Source organism: Rhinoraja longicauda, chromosome 23 (assembly GCF_053455715.1).
Source record: "Rhinoraja longicauda isolate Sanriku21f chromosome 23, sRhiLon1.1, whole genome shotgun sequence".
Lineage (NCBI taxonomy): Eukaryota > Metazoa > Chordata > Chondrichthyes > Rajiformes > Arhynchobatidae > Rhinoraja > Rhinoraja longicauda.
This window is the reverse complement of record NC_135975.1, coordinates 36459388-36477213: the sequence shown is the minus strand read 5'-3', so window position 1 is coordinate 36477213 and position 17826 is coordinate 36459388. Positions and strand designations below refer to the sequence as shown.

General features: G+C 47.9%; 1 protein-coding gene across 1 annotated transcript in view; it reads right to left on the bottom strand.

The window, feature by feature from the left end:
- Positions 1-17265, bottom strand: part of LOC144605046 (dynein axonemal heavy chain 3-like) — a 345711-nt gene extending 328446 nt beyond the window's left edge. The window contains exons 1-2 of the mRNA XM_078420087.1: positions 17173-17265; positions 7470-7549 (exon numbers count right to left, since the gene is read on the bottom strand). Coding sequence (XP_078276213.1) covers positions 7470-7549; positions 17173-17265 — 173 coding nt within the window. The remainder of the gene's footprint in view (positions 1-7469; positions 7550-17172) is intronic.
- Between the last annotated feature and the right edge of the window lie 561 nt (positions 17266-17826).

The following is a 17826-nucleotide window of genomic DNA, read 5'->3' as shown; positions in this document are numbered from 1 at the left end:
AGACATCACGTTAATGATTACTGCACACAGAGCAAGCGAGGATTGGGAGTGATGAATGAGAGGGAATTGGCTGACAAGTCTAAAGCAGTAGCAGTGAAGAGGTTATTTTCAGGTTGGCCAGCTGCAGCTCACAGAATGTCACAGGGACCAGCTCTACGTCTCAGCTATTGACAAAGCACACGAGGGCGATTGGTTTGTGGACAAATTTGCTTACAATACAAAGGTAGATGGGAGTCCTGCCCCAGCACTCCCAAGTCCCTTTGCAACTCCAATTTCTGCATTCCATCTCCATTGAGACCACGCCGACCAGCGATCCCCGCACACTACCACTATCCTACACCACACGCACTATCCTATCCTAAACCAGACGCTGGTTTAAACTGATGATAGACAGAAAAAACTGCAGCATCTCTGAGAAAAGGAATAGGTGACATTTTGGGTCGAGACCCTTCTTCAGACTTCTTCGACCCGAAACATCACCTATTCCCTTTCTCCAGAGAAGATATCACAAAATGCTGGAGTAACTCAGCAGGTCAGGCAGCATCTAGGAGAGAGGGAATGGGTGACGTTTTGGGTCAAGACCCTTCTTCAGACTGATGTCAGGGGGGCGGGATAAAGGAAGGATATAGGTGGAGACAGGAAGTCAGTGGGAGAACTGGGAAGGGGGATGGGAAGAGACTGACAGAGGAACTATCTAAAGTTGGAGAAGTCACTGTTCATACCGCTGGGCTGCAAGCTGCCCAGGCGAAATATGAGGTACTGTTCCTCCAACTTCCGGTGGGCCTCACTATGGCACTGGAGGAGGCCCATGACAGAAAGGTCAGACTGGGAGTGGGAGGGGGAGTTGAATAGCTCAGCCACCGGGAGATCAGGTTGGTTAAGGTGTTGAGTGAAACGATCGTCGAGCCTGCGTTTGGTCTCGCCGATGTAGAGAAGTTGACATCTAGAGCAGCGGATACAATAGATGAGGTTGGAGGAGGTGCAGGTGAACCTCTGTCTCACCTGGAAAGACTGTTTGGATCCTTGGATGGAGTTGAGGGGGGAGGTAAAGGGACAGGTGTTGCATCTCCTGCGGTTGCAGGGGAAAGTGCCCGGGGATGGGGTGGTTTGGGTAGGAAGGGACAAGTGGACCAGGGAGTTACGAAGGGAATGGTCTCTGCGGAACGCAGAAAGGGGAGGGGATGGGAAGATGTGGCCAGTAGTGGGGTCCCGTTGTAGGTGACGGAAATGTTGGAGGATGATTTGTTGGATACGCTGGCTGGTGGGGTGGAAGGTGAGAACGAGGAGGATTCTGTCCTTGTTACGAATGGGGGGAGGGGGAGCAAGAGCGGAGCTGCGGGATGTAGAAGAGACCCTAGTGAGAGTCTCATCTATAATGGAAGAGGGGAAGCCCCGTTTCCTGAAGAATGAGGACATCTCTGATGCCCTAGTGTGAAACACCTCATCCCAGATGTCAGTCACTAGTCTGTCTCCTGTGATGGAGATGGTGAGGTCCAGAAACGGTAGGGAGATGTCGGAGGTGGTCCAAGTCCAACTTTAGATAGTTCCTCTGTCCCTCTCTTCTCCACCCCTCCCACCTTCCCAGATCTCCCACTGTCTTCCTTTCTCCACCTATATCCTTTCTTTGTCCCGCCCCCCTGACATCAGTCTGAAGAAGGGTCTCGACCCGAAACGTCACCCATTCCCTCTCTCCTAGATGCTGCCTGACCTGTTGAGTTACTCCAGCATTTTGTGATACCTTCGATTTGTACCAGCATCTGCAGTTATTTTCGTACACCCTTTCTCCATAGACTCGCTGAGTTACTGCAGCTTTTTGTATCTATTCTGGGAAATCTTTTTTTTTTAAAATATTTATTTTTATTGAAGGAAAGATACAATACGAATGATGTAATGCATTACATTCCCCTCCATTTTGTTTTTTATATATAACAACAAAAATAACCCTCACCAACCCTCCCTGGACACCCCTTTGCACTGATGTGTTCACAATACATCATATCACAAATACAAATGCACAATTTGACAGCAAACCTCTACATGCCGAGTCTTTAAGCATCATGGGGCGTGGCTGTGTTCTGTAGCTGCGGCTCACCGGCAGTTTTTTTGTCATTGTCGTTGTTAAATGTACGTTTTGTTTTATTTTTAATTCTGTGTATGTAGGGGGGTGGTGGGGGGGTTGGGGGAAACCTTTTTTCAAATCTCCTCCTCAACGGAGATGCGACCTTTACCGTGTCGTATCTCCGTTCGTGCTACGGCCTAACATCGTGGAGTCGGCGGCCTCCAGCTGGGATCGACCTCAAAGACTCCGGTCGCAGGGCCTGGACTTACCATCTCGGAGGTTTCGGCCGTGGGCCCTGCAGACCGCAACATCGGGAGTTCGCAGGTCCCTAGCTGGCGACCGGCTTTTGGGAGCTCCAGCCGTAGCAGCTTCGACCGCCCCGAAGCGCGAGGTACGATCAACCCGCCCGCAGGCCCTTCATCGCCCTGCGTGGCTCGGCCGCAGCACTTTCCATCGCCCGGTGGGGGCTCAGGACTTTCATCGGCCTGCTCGGCTTGGCCCTGGGACTTTCCATCGCCCGGTGGGGGCTTCAAAAAGTTGGGAGCCTCGATCGCCTCGTGGCACCACGGGAGAAGAATGAGGAGGAGATAAGACTTTGCCTTCCATCACAGTGAGGGTGTGCCTAGAGCAATCACTGTGATGGCTGTTTTGTGTAAAAAATTATATCTGTGTGTCTTGTGCTTTTTAATGTCTACTGCCGGACCCTGACGTGAGAGGACGCTGGCGTTGTGTATTCGCCGCTTTTCCGTCAGGATAGTTTGTCTGTTTGTTTCTATGTTAATTGTTTTTGTAAAGCGCTTTGAGCATGTGATAAGGCGCTATATAAAATAAATGGATTATTATTATTATTATTATTACATTCTTCCAAGGCGCAGGCCCATACATATCTACAACATGTCAGATGGTTCAGGATTCTCTCATTCATTATGCATCAGCCATCCTGTGAGGTAATCGGTAATTGTGTAAACAAAAATAAGTAAATAAATAAAAGTAAAACATAATTAAAGGCAGATCCCCAACTACAATCAAGTGTCCTCAGTCAGTGGGTAGTTCTTGTAGACTCTCAAAGTATGACAGAAAAGGTTCCCATTCTGAATAAAACTTTTTCACAGTGTAAATTTGATCTTTTCTAGTTTTAGAAAATACATTACGTCCTCTAGCCAAGCAGCAGCAGATGGAGGAGTTGTAGATTTCCAGACCAGCAAAATTCTCCTACGGGCCAAAAGTAATGTGAATGCAATAATGTCAGATTGGTTTGTATTTAAACCCAAAGTTCCATCTGTTACACCAAATACAGCTACAAGCGGGCAAAGCCTCACTGTCACCCCAAGGACTTCACTGATGGTTTTAAAAACCACTGTCCAGTAGTCACCTGGGAAATCTATTTGCAGGTTGTTTTAAACAAGTGCAGTGAAATGATTGCTTTAACTTGCAGCCACATTCTGTAGCAGGCAAACTGTGCACCAAGGGTATATACTGTACATCAGGCAGGAACGCTCAAGATTATAAATGATTGTCCAATTTGTGGAGACGCAGATATTGCTGAATGCACAGACCGGGAACATTGGATGATGAGGGTAAATTCCTCATGCATGGACCAACTGAAACTAATGTCAGCCCATTGCTTCTGACCTTCAGTAGCTTGCACTGTGAGACTCACTTTAATACTGCAGCAGAACAAAGTGCTGGAGTCACTGCCTCATTCATCAACAGCAGGCTCCATGTGCCATTGTGACACAGCGAGTTAATTGTGTGTATAAATTGTGGCATTAGTGTGGATGCAACACATCACCGCGGTTTAATTGTGCGAGTAAATTCAACAATAAAGCGTATCATTAGTACATTATAACGTTATAAGATTATGTCTCCCTTTCCCCTGACTCTGTCTGAATAAGAATCTCGACCCGAAACGTCCCCCATTTCTTTTCTCTGGAGATGCTGCCTGTCCCGTTGAGTTACTCCAGCATTTTGTGTCTATCTTCATTGTACCAGGCAGTTAAGTTCAGTTCAGTTGAGTTGAGTTTATTGTCACGTGTACCAAGGTAAAGTGGAAAGCTTTTGTTGTGTGCTAACCAGGACAAAGGACTACTTCACCAGTGGGCTGCATCTATTGAATGTTTAGTCTAGTTTAGTTTAGTCTAGTTTAGTTTGGTTTAGTTTAGTTTGGTTTAATATAGTTTAGTTTAATATAGTTTAGTTTAATATAGTTTAGTTTAGGCACAGAAACAGGCCCTTCGGCCCACCATGTCCGTGCCAATAGTGATCCCCGCACACTAACATTATCCTACACACACTAGGGACAATTTACAATTATACCAAGCCAATTAAAACCCTACAAACCTGAACTTCTTTGGAGTGTGGGAGGAAACGGGAGCACCCGGAGAAAACCCACGCAGGTCACGGGGAGAACGTGCAAACTCTGTACATACAGCACCCGTAGTTAGGATCGAACCTAGGTCTCGGGCGCTGAAAGGCAGCAACTCTACCACTGCGCCACCATGCCAGGAGATATTTGGTGAATTGGCCACGCTGAGGTGATTATTAAATAAGAACAAACAAACAAGAAGGTAACAATATTCAAACAGTCAGTGCAAGGAACTGCAGATGCTGGAATCTTGACCAAAAAACACAAAGTGCTGGAGGAGCTCAGCAGGACTGGCAGCATCTTTGTAGGACATGGATGGTCACTCGACCCTACAACAGAAGAGGGAGGAGTTGTACAGTTTGATAGCCACAGGGAAGAAGGATCTCCTGTTGCGTTCTGTGCTACATCTTGGTGGGACCAGCCTATTGCTGAAGGTGCTCCTCAGATTGACCAGTGTGTCATGGAGGGGGTGAGCTGTATTGTCCAGGATGCTCCACAGTTTGAGGAGCATCTTCCCCTCCAAGACCACCTCCCATGAATCCAACTCCACCCCAGGACGGAGCCAGCCTTCCTGATGAGTTTGTTGATCAGAATGGCGTCCGCGGCCTTCACCCTGCTACCCCGGCACACGGCAGCGAAGAAGATGGCACTGGCAACCACTGATTGGTAGAATATCTGCAGCATCTCACTGCAGACGTTGAAGGAGCGGAGCCTTCTCTAAAAGTACAGGCAGCTCTGTCCCTTCTTGTACAGGGCCTCAGCGTTCCTGGACCAGTCCAGTTTACTGTCCAGATGCACTCCAAGGTATTTGTACTCCCTGGTTAACTGCACATCCACACTATTGATGGAGACAGGGGACAGAGGTGTTCCTCTCCTCCAGCAACTCGTCAGCCTGAAGCCCTCACAGCAGCTGAGATAAGAACATTAGGCCATTCTCTCTCCCCCCCAGGCAGCTGGCAGTTCAGGCTGCTGATCTCCAGGCTGTGCTCAGTACTGAAGGCTGTACTGTATACTTTGTGTAGAATCATCTCCCCTGTCAGATGGATGGAAAACATCCCGCATGATGAGTGCAAGGCGCAAGAGTGCTCCTCGTCTCCAGAATGCTCGGTATTTAACCTTCAACCAGCACTGCTAAACAACACATTGACAGCACCACGTTTCCTTTTGTGTGCTGTTACCATGCCTGAATAGGCCGTGCATGGAAATACACACCTGGAGTACTGTGTGCAGTTTTGGTCTCCAAATTTGAGGAAGGACATTCTTGCTATTGAGAAGGTGCAGCGTAGGTTCACTAGGTTAATTCCTGGAATGGCGGGACTGTCGTATGTTGAAAGACTGGAGCAACTGGGCTTGTATACACTGGAATTTAGAAGGATTAGAGGGGATCTTATTGAAACATATAAGATTATTAAGGGAATGGGCACGCCAGAGGCAGGAAACATGTTCCCGATGTTGGGGGAGTCCAGAACCAGGGGCCACAGTTTAAGAATAAGGGGTAGGCCATTTAGAACGGAGATGAGGAAAAACTTTTTCACCCAGAGAGTTGTAAATCTGTGGAATTCTCTGCCTCAGAAGGCAGTGGAGGCCAATTCTCCGAATGCATTCAAGAGAGAGCTGGATAGAGCTATAAAGATAGTTGAGTATGAGGAGAGGGCAGGCACCACCTGTTGGCGGTGCTGGCGCGAAGGGCCGAAGGGCCGAAGGGCCTGCTCCTGCACCTATTGTCCATTGTCTATTGACATTGCAATGAAGCTCCACCATACATCCCAGCCGATCTCCAAACTCTCAGGATGTGAAGCGTGATATATAAAGGAAAGACACTGACAGCATTTAATCGTCAGGTGACTGCACATTTTGAATAGAGAAGTTTAATTTTGCTTGTTTTTATGGAAGACATCGAGATTACAGACGTAGAATTAATGCATTCATTTCAAGACCAAATGTGTAGGAAGGAACTGTAGATCCTGGTTTACACCGAAGATAGACAGGAAACGCTGGAGTAACTCAGTGGTTCAGGCAGCATCTCTGGAGAGAAGGAATGGGTGACTTTTTGGGTCGAGACACTTCTTTCACAACCCGAAATGTCACCTATTCCTTTTCTCCAAAGATGCTGCCTGAACCGCTGAATTACTCCAACGTTTTGTGTCTATCATATTTAAAGACCAGTCAGGTTGTCTACATCCTGTCAAAAACTAGAGAGCAGTCCTGAACTACTATCTATTCACAAAATGCTGGAGTAACTCAGCAGGTCAGGCAGCATCTCGGGAGAGAAGGAATGGGTGACGTTTCGGGTCGAGACCCTTCTTCCTCATTGGAGACCCTTGGACTATCTTTGATTGGACTTTACTGGACTTCATCTTGCACAAAATGTTATTCACGTTATTCCTTTATCATGTATCTGTACACTGTGGACGGCTCGATTGTGATCATGTATTGGCTTTCCGCTGACTGGAGGGCACACAACAAAAGCTTTTCTCTGTACCTTGGTACACATGACAATAAACTAGAAACAAGAACATGAGGCAAACAATTGAGCAGCGGTAGAGTTGCTGCCTCACAGCGCCAGAGACCCGGGTTCCATCCCGCCTGCGGGTGCTGTCTGTACGGAGTTTGTATGTTCTCCCCGTGACCTGCGTGGGTTTTCTCCGAAATCTTCGGTTCCCTCCCACACTTCAATGACGTAAGGTTTGGAGGTTAATTGGCTTGATATTAATGTAAAATTGTCCCTAGTGTGTGTAGGGTGGTGTTAATCTGCGGGGATCACTGGTCGGTGCAGACTCAGTGGGCCGAAGGGCCTGTTTCCGTGCTGTATCACTAAAATAATCTAAATGAATATGTTCATAAGTTCTCGGAGCAGAATGAGGCCATTCGGCCCATCGAGTCTACTCCGCCATTCAATCATAGCTGATCTATCTTTCCCTCTCAACCCCATTCTCCTGCCTTCTCCCCATAACCCCAGATCCCGCACTAATCAGGAATCTGTCAATTTGCACCATAACATTATGCACTGACTTGGCTCCACGGTCGTCTGTGGCGATGAGTTACCTGACGTTCCTGAAGAACTTCTCTTCCTTGCAGGGAGCCGCTTGAGTCCTGGCCCCACGCTGAAGAATCTTCGGCTTGTCCTGGATAACAGAAGGAATTGTCAGAGAACTGTAAACGCCGACCTCTGTATCACCCAGTGTCACTCAATATCCGCCATCTCATGAAGGCACTTAATAAAAGCAATCTCCCCAGCCAAATAACATTTGCTGTTCCTAGTGTGGTAATATCCATACATTTTCATATCATTGCAGAAATATTTCAAAGCTGTGTAAAATAAATTATACAAAAATGTATGTACACAGTCATAGACTCAGAGTCCTACAGTGTGGAAACAGGCCCTTTGGCCCAACTTGCCCATACCGGGGGAGGATTGTGTTGGTGTATGGGAATTGCTGGTCGGTGAGGACTCGGTGGGCCGAAGGGCCTGTTTCCATGCTGAATCTCTAAACTAAAGTAAGACTACGATATTATGACTAACTAATCTTCGCCTACCTGCATTTTCTCTATAATCCTTGCTAACATGAGAGGGAGACTGAAAGATACTGAAAACTTTCAGTCCAAATACAAATTAACTGAACGGAAGATATAAAATAATTCCCCATTTAATGGCCTAGCCCTGCTTCTTTTAGTCCAAGATGGAAGGCATTCCTTGCGAACCAAAGAGGCAAACCTCCCCCTACAGTTGATTAGTAAGAGGGTTATGGGGAGAAGGCAGGAGAATGGGGTTGAGAGGGAGAGATAGATCAGCCATGATTGAATGGCAGAGTGGACGTGATGGGTCGAATGGCCTAATGCTGCTCCTAGCACTTAAGAAGGCAGAGAGATGAAGGTGAGATTGAGATCTGACAATGCTGGCTGATCGTTCAGTAACTCCAGCAAGGAAATCCTTTCATACGTTATATAGAAACATCCAACCAATTAGCTTCAATGACAGAGGCAAGCTGATCAGAGGTGGATCAGACTGCTCACCGTTCAAAGAAAGGGAAATGTTTATAATGTTAACCAATCAAGTCATCCAAAATATCCTCCCTAAATTGTTACCTGCTTCAGCCAGATTAATACACACAGCAAAAAAATTGTACACGCTGCCCGTTAATCCCAAGGGTCAGTTTCACCTCCCATCGAGCATCTGTTTCATCTACCACTGAGAGGATTTGAGTATTGCAAAGAGGTCCTTCTGCAGTTGTACAGGGCCCTGGCGAGACCACATCGGGAGTATTGTATGCAATTTTGGTCTAATTTGAGGAAGGACATCCTTGCTATTGAGGCAGTGCAGCGTAGGTTCACGAGGTTAATCCCCGGGATGGCGGGACTGTCATATGAGGAAAGACTAGGCTTGTATTCACTGGAATTTAGAAGGATTGAGAGAGGATCTTATAGAGACCTATAAAATTATAAAAGGACTGGACAAGCTAGATGCAGGAAAAATGGTCCCAATGTTGGGGAGGTCCAGAACCAGGGGCCACAGTCTAAGAATAAAAGGGAGGCCATTTAAAACTGAGGTGAGAAAAAAACTTTTTCATCCAAAGAGTTGTGAATTTGTAGAATTCTCTGCCACAGAAGGCAGTGGAGGCCAATTCACTGGATGAATTTAAAAAAGAGTTAGATAGAGCTCTAGGGGCTAGTGGAATCAAGGGATCTGGGGAGAAGGCAGGCACGGGTTACTGATTGTGGATGATCAGCCATGATCACAATGAATGGCTCGAAGGGCCAAATGGTCTCCTCCTGCACCTAATTTTTGTTTCTATGTTTCTTCGATGACCCTCGGACTATCTTTGATCGGATTTTAGTGGCTTTACCTTGCACTAAACATTATTCCCTTAACATGTATCAATGCACTGTATGTGGCTCGATTGTAATCATGTGTTGTCTTTCTGTTGACTGAATAACATGCAACAAAAGTTTTTCACTGCACCTCGTTACATGTGACAATAAACTGAACTGAGCCATCATGGAATGGGTATAAATTGCACTGAGAACTGTAGCAAATGAAGAGGGTGACACCGTTGGATATGAAAGAGATGTAAACAGACTGAGGAAATGTGCAGATACACATAAAACATGCTAGTCAGAGACAAAGGGAGAACATGCTGGGAATACTCAGATGGAGAGAGATATAGAACATAGAACACTACAGCACAGGAATCACAAGGAACCACGGGAACATTACAGCACAGGCACACTACAGCACAGGAACCACAGGCACACTACAGCACAGGCACACTACAGCACAGGAACCACAGGAACACTACAGCACAGGAACCACAGGAACACTACAGCACAGGAACCACAGGTACCCTACAGCACAGGAACCACAGGTACACTACAGCACAGGCTCAGCCCACAATGTTGTGCTGAACATGATGCCGTGATCTCATCTGCCTGCACACCATCTATATCCCTCTACTTACTCCCTGTGCTTCTATCTGCCTCTCCAAAAACCTCTTAAATGCCACTATCGTATCTGCCACCTCCATCAATGCATCCCAAGCCCCCACCACCCTTTGTGTGAAACACATCTCCATGAAACTTTCCCCCTCTCACCTTATAGCAGCACCTTCTAGTGTTGGACATTTCCACCCTGTGAAAAACATTCTGACTGTCCACCTTATCCATGCCTCTCATAATTATATATACTTCTATCAAATCTCTCCTCATCTTCTGATGTTCGATAAAAAACAGTCCCGGTCCGTCCAACCTCTCCCGGTAGCTGAAACTCTTTAATCTATCCAGCATTCTGCTAAACCTCCCCTGCACCCTCTCCAAAGCCTCCATATCCTTCCTGTAATGGAGTGGCCAGAACTGCCCGCAATACTCCAACTGCAGCCTGACCAAAGCCCAACAAAGCTGCATCATGACCTCCTGACTCTAATACTCAAAGCCCCTAGCAATAAAGGCAAGCATACCATCTGCCTTCTTTAACAGCCTATCTACTTCTAATTTAGTTTAGAGACACAGCGCGGAAACAGGCCCTTCGGGCCTACCGAGTCCGTGCCGACCAGCGATTCCTACACACTTACACTATCCTACACAAGGGACAATTTACAATTTTACCGAAGCCAATTAACCAACAAATCTGTGCGTATTTGGAATGTGGGAGGAAACCGGAGAACCCGGAGAAAACCCACTCAGTCGCGGGGAAAACGTACAAACTCCATACAGACAGCGCCCATAGTCCGGATCAAACCCGGGTCTCCGGCGCTGAGAGACGGCAACTCCACCGCTGTGCCACCGTGCCACCGTGCCACCCACTCTCCTTACATTCAACCTCTCAAAGTGATCTGTGATGTTTTGGCCTTGCAGTTGAAATTTAATGTCGAGAAGAACAAACTATTCCGTTTTGTGAATTAATTGGTCTAATTTTCCAGGGGGAACAGGAACAAAAAGTGCTGGAGTGTTCATGCACAAGTCGCTGAATGTGTCAGCACAAACTGAGATGGTTGTTAAAAGGTACAAAACATGCTTGACTTTTTTTAATAGTGCACTGTGGACAAAAGCTAAGAAAATGATGCTGCGCCTTTTTGTGAGGTGTGGACTGGAATGCTGCAGACCATTCCCCTGTCGACCTGATGGAGGTCTACATCACGGGTCCTGGAGGATGCCGAGGAGACCTACTGGAGGAGCGGGAGACACAGAGACTGTGGACGCAGCCCACACCATCACACAATCCAGCCTCCCTTCCATTAACTTTATCTGCACCTCACGCTGCCTCGGCAAGGCCAGCAACATAATCAAAGACGAGTCGCACCCTGGCCACTCCCTCATCTCCCCTCTCCCATCGGGCAAAAGGTACAGAAGTGTGAAAACACGCACCTCCAGATTCAGGGACAGTTTTTCCCAGCTGTTATCAGGCAACGGAACCATCCCACCACAACCAGAGAGCAGTCCTGAACTACTATCTACCTCATTGGTGACCCTCGGACTATCTTTGATCTGACTTTACACGCTTTATCTTGCACTAAATGTTATTCATGTATCGTGTATCTGTGCACTATGGATGGTTGGACTGTAATCATGTATTGTCTTTCTGCTGGCTGGTTAGCACGCAACAAAAGCTTTTCACTGTACCACAGTACACGTGACAATAAACTAAACTCAATTCAATGCTGGAATCTGGAGCAGAAACAAAGTGCTGGAGGAACTCATTGGGTCAGGTGGCATCTTCTGTACCTGTTGACTTCCTCCACCAGTTTCCTTCAGTGTTTTAGTTTTTAGATTTAGTTTAATTTAGTTTAGAGATACAGCGAAGAAACAGGCCCTTTGGCCCACTGAGTCTGCACCGACCAGCGATCCCCGCACTCTAACACTATTCTACACAGACTAGGGGCAATGTTACATTTATATCAGGCCCATTAACCTACAAACCTGTACGTCTTTGAAGTGTGGGTGGAAACGAAGATCTCAAAAACCCCACACGATCTTGGGGAAAACGTACAAACTCCGTACAGACAGCACCTGCAGTCAGGATCAAACCTGGGTCTCTGGCGCTGTAAGTGCTGTAAGTGCTGTAAGACAGCAACTCTACCACTGCACCACCAAGCCACCCTTTAGTGATTTAAAGATACAGCGTGGAAACGTGCCCTTCGGCCCACCAAGTCCATGCCGCCCGCCGATCACCCATACACTAATTCTATGTTATCCTATTTTCACATCCGGCACACTAGGGGCAATTTGTAGAAGCTAATGAACCCACAACCAGGATGTCTTCGGAATGTGGGAGGAAACCGGAGCACCCGGAGAAAACCCATGCGGTCATGGGGAGAACATACAAACTCCAGCTGAAATCGCACCAGAACGATGTGGAAAGAGCAAGAGGCTGCGATTAATTGGAGCGATCCTTCACATGGCCAGCAGAGATGAGAGAAGGGATGATCGTCTGTACTTCATGTGAAATCGCTCAGAACTATGGGTGAACATTTCAGATATTCCCTCGTCAGCTGATGATTCAGTTTGTGATCATAATGCACCCGTTAGTAACAAAGTCACTAGCCCAGAGTAATGCACCCGTTAGCAACAAAGTCACTGGCCCAGAGTAATGCACCCGTTAGCAACAAAGTCACTGGCCCAGAGTAATGCACCCGTTAGCAACAAACTCACCAGCCCAGAGTAATGCACCCGTTAGCAACAAAGTCACTGGCCCAGAGTAATGCACCCGTTAGCAACAAAGTCACTGGCCCAGAGTAATGCACCCGTTAGCAACAAAGTCACTGGCCCAGAGCTGCATTGAACTGAAGCCGTTTGGATGACATTTTCCCAGTCACGCACCTCCATCACTCGCTCGTTGGTAAGTGCACAGATCTCACGGAGCTAAATGACTCTGTGACTCACTGGGCATTATTGATAATTGATCCCAAGCTTTCAGTCCTCTGCAACAGTGGCGAAGCAATCGACACAGACAGATGATCGTTAACATCGTTAAGCAGCCACCAAATTGTTGAGATTTTTCCTGGTACTGTACATAATCCAATATCAGCAGTTCAACACATCAGTCTGATATAAAGAATGCAATTGTTCATTGACCTCCTGTATTACCAACCCACTCTGTGTGTTAGCTTAGTTTAGTTTAGTTTAGAGATACAACGTGCAAACAGGCCTTCAGCCCACCGACTCCGCGCTGACCAATGATCCCCGCACACTAGCACTCTCCCACACACTAGCACTCTCCCACACACTAGCACTCTCCCACACACTAACACTCTCCCGCACACTAGCACCACACTAGCACTCTCCCACACACTAGCACTCTCCCACACACTAACACTCTCCCGCACACTAGCACCACACTAGCACCACACTAGCACTCTCCCACACACTAGCACTCTCCCACACACTAGCACCACACTAGCACTCTCCCGCACACTAGCACTCTCCCACACACTAACACTCTCCCACACACTAGCACTCTCCCACACACTAGCACTTTCCCGCACACTAGCACACTAACACCACACTAGCACTCACCCACACACTAGCACTCTCCCACACACTAACACCACACTAGCACTCTCCCACACACTAGCACTCTCCCACACACTAGCACTCTCCCACACATTAGCACTCTCCCACACACTAGCATCACACTAGCACTCTCCCACACACTAGCACTCTCCCGCACACTAGCACCACACTAGCACTCTCCCACACACTAACACCACACTAGCACTCTCCCACACACTAGCACTCTCCCACACACTAGCACTCTCCCACACACGAGCCATCTCCCGCACACACAAGGGGGGCAATTCACAATTTTACCAAGCCAATTGACCTACAACCCTGTAGGTCTTTGGAGTGTGGGTGCAAACCGGAGCACCCAGAGAAAACCCGGGATGCATAGTGGTGCAGCGATAGAGTTGCTGCCTTCCAGCACTTGCAGTGCCAGAGACCCGGGTTAGAATCTGACTACGGGTGCTGCCTGTACAGTTTGCACGTCTCCCCGTGACCTGCGTGGGTTTTCCACACTGTAATGACGTATAGGTTTGTAGGTTAATTGCTTGGTATATGTGTAAAATGTCCCTAGTGTGTGTAGGGTAGTGTTAGTCTGGGGATCGTTGGGTGGTGAGGACTCGGTGGGCCGAAGGGCCTGTTTCATCACTGTATCTCTAAACTAAACCCCACGCAGGTCACGGAGAGAACGTACAAACTCCGTACAGACAGCACCCATAGTCAGGATGGGACCCGGGTCGCTGGCGCTGTGAGGCTGCAACTCTAGCGCTGTGCCACCGTGCTGCCCATGATGCATTGGCATTTCTCTGAATAAGTCTGATCAAATGCTTCAAGGCCTCATGAATATTTTTAATGATGTATTTAAACATTTCTGAAAGTCTGATGCATCAGGTCTTAAGGAATAGAATTAGGCCATTCGGCCCATCCAGTCTACTCCGCCATTCAATCATGGCTGAACTATCCCTCCTAACCCCATTCTCCTGCTTCTCCCTATAACCCCTGACAACCGCACTAATCAAGAATCTACCAATCTCCGCCTTAAAAATATCCAGACTTGGCCTCCACAAACTTCTGATGCAGATTGTTAAATCACCCAGGCTCAGCCAGTGTGATATAATTTCTCATCGCCCTGCGTGTGCCTCTAGTTCCACCCACCCATTGCACATCATGAGCTCTTGCTGAATGGTCAACACTTCAACTATCCAGCAGCCGGTGTTTGGAGTCCACTCTGGCCATCTGCAACTTCACTACCTAATACCTTCACTCTAGTAAAGCTGGCACACGTGCTTACATCAAAAGGTCAGAAGTTCTAGGAGTAGAATGAGGCCATTCAGCCCATCAAGTCTACTCCACCATTCAATCATGGCTGATCTATCTCTCCCTCCTAACCCCATTCTCCTGCCTTCTCCCCATAACCCCTGACACCCGTCATAATCAAGAGTCAGTTAACGTCAGTTAATTAATTTCATGACACATTTATCAACTTGCCAGCGTTATCAACAATATAATTAGCCAAATTCTGCACAGAGGGTAATGTTATGGGGAATGAGGTGTCAGAGGAGTAGGTTCAATAACAATAGGTTCAATAACAATATTTTAAAAATACTTGTACAGGTACATGGATAGGAAAGGTTTAGCTGAAGATATGCACAAAATGCTGGAGTACCTCAGCGGCACAGGCAGCACCTCTGGAGAGAAGGAATGGGTGACGTTTTGGGTCGAGACCCTTCTTCAGACTCTGTTCTTCCGACTCCAGCCTGAAGAATGGTTCTGAACCGAAACATCACCTATCCCATTTCTCCAGAAATGCTATAAGAAAATAACTGCAGATGCTGGTACAAATCGATTTATTCACAAAATGCTGGAGTAACTCAGCAGGTCGGGCAGCATCTCGGGAGAGAAGGAATGGGTGACGTCTCGACCCAAAACGTCACCCATTCCTTCTCTCCCGAGATGCTGCCTGACCTGCTGAGTTACTCCAGCATTTTGTGAATAAATCTCCAGAAATGCTGCCTGACCCACTGAGTTGCTCAAACACTTCGATATAAACCAGCATCTGCCTTTAACTATGAAGGTCTTGTTCCTAAAACAACCGCACTACTCCAATTGTGAGCAGTTTTAGGCTCCATATCTTAGGAAGGATGTGCTGGCTCTGGAGAGGGTCCAGAGGAGGTTTACAAGAATGATCCCAGGAATGAGTGGGTTAACATATGATGAGGGCCTGTACTCACTGGAGATTAGAAAAATGAGAGGGGACTTCATTGAAACATACAGAATAGTGAAAGGCTTGGATAGAGTGGATGTGGAGAGGATGATTCCACTAGTGGGAGAGTCTAGGACTAGAAGTCACAGCCTCAGAACTAAAGGACATTCTTTTAGGAAGGAGATGAGGAGGAATTTCTTTCGTCAGAGGGTGGTGAACCTGTGGAATTCAATGACACAGAAGGCTGTGGAGGCCAAGTCTGTGGATATTTTTAAGGCAGGGATAGATTCTTGATTAGTGTGGGTGTCAGAGGTTATGGGGAGAAGGCAGGAGAATGGGGTTAGGAGCTTTTTGTTACATGCTCATCAGTCAGCAGAAAGACAATACATGATTACAATCAAGCCATTTACAGTGTACAAATACATGAAAAGGGAATAACGTTTAATGCAAGGTAAACCCAGCAAAGTCCGATCAAGGATAGTCCGAGGGTCACCAATGAGGTAGAAAGTACTTCAGCACTGCTCTCTGGTTGTAGTAGGATGGTTCAGTTTCCTGATAACAGCTGGGAAGAAACTGTCCCTGAATCTGGAGGTGCGTTTTCACACTTCTGTACCTCTTGCCTGATGGGAGAGGGGAGAAGAGGGAGTGGCCAGGGGGCGACTGGTCCTTGATTATGCTGCTGGCCTTGCCGAGGCAGAGTGAGGTGTAGATGGAATGTCGATTGTCAGGATTTCCTCGCGGGTTAATCTTGTTTTCATCTTTCTGCTAAGCAACCTGTAAATAAGCTGGAGATACCAGGAACTGCAGGTGCTGGTTTACAAAACAAAACCTCTGTGGGTCAGGCATCGGCTTGTTCCGTACACCCACCAATCTTTGTGTGAAAAAGTTACCCCTCGGATTCCTATTAAATCTTTTCCCCTTTACCATGAACCTATATCCTCTGGTCCTCAATTCCCCTACTCTGAGCAAAAGCCTCTGTGCATCTACCCGATCTATTCCTCTCATGATTTTGTACACCTCTATAAGATCACCCCTCATCCTCTTACGTTCCATGGAATAGAGACCCAGCCGACTCAACCTCTCCCTGTAGCTCACACCCTCTAGTCCTGGCAACATCCTCGTAAATCTTTTCTGAACCCTTTCAAGCTTGATAATATCTTTCCTATAATATGGTGCCCAGAACTGAACACAATATTCTAAATGCGGTCTCACCAACGTCTTATACAACTGCAACATGACCTCCCAACTTCTATACTCAATACTCTGACTGATGAAGGCCAAAGTGCCAAAAGCCTTTTTGACCACCTTATCTACCTGTGACTCGACCTTCAAGGAACCATGCACCTGCACTCCTCGATCCCTCTGCTCTACAACACTACCCAGAGGCCTACCATTCACTGTGTAGGTCCTGCCCTTGTTAGACGTCCCAAAATGCAACACCTCACACTTCTCTGTATTAAATTCCATCAACCATTCCTCCGCCCACCTGGCCAATCGATCCAGATCCTGCTGCAATCGTTCACAACCATCTTCACTATTTGCAAAACCACCCACTTTTGTACCATTGTGTCTGTCTGGGGTCTCTGATGATGCTGGATCACACACTTCCCAGCTGCCGTTGATCAGGTCTGCAACAATCGTTATCATTCCGGGACTTTCCAAAGACATTGGAAAAGACCCGAGAAATCTATTGCGGACATTTGCAGGAAATATTGTAAGCGGGTAAAGTTTCCCAAAGGTGACGCTGCCTCACAGCGCCAGAGAGCCGGGCCCCATCCCCACCACAGAGCTGGGCCCCATCCCCACCAGAGAGCTGGGCCCCATCCCCACCAGAGCCGGGCCCCATCCCCACCAGAGAGCCGGGCCCCATCCCCACCAGAGAGCCGGGCCCCATCCCCACCAGAGAGCCGGGCCCCATCCCCACCAGAGAGCCGGGCCCCATCCCCACCAGAGAGCCGGGCCCCATCCCCACCAGAGCTGGGCCCCATCCCCACCAGAGAGCCGGGCCCCATCCCCACCAGAGTCAGAGCCGGGCCCCATCCCCACCAGAGCCGGGCCCCATCCCCACCACAGAGCCGGGCCCCATCCCCACCAGAGTCAGAGCCGGGCCCCATCCTCACCAGAGCCGGGCCCCATCCCCACCAGAGCCGGGCCCCATCCCCACCACAGAGCCGTGCCCCATCCCCACCAGAGTCAGAGCCGGGCCCC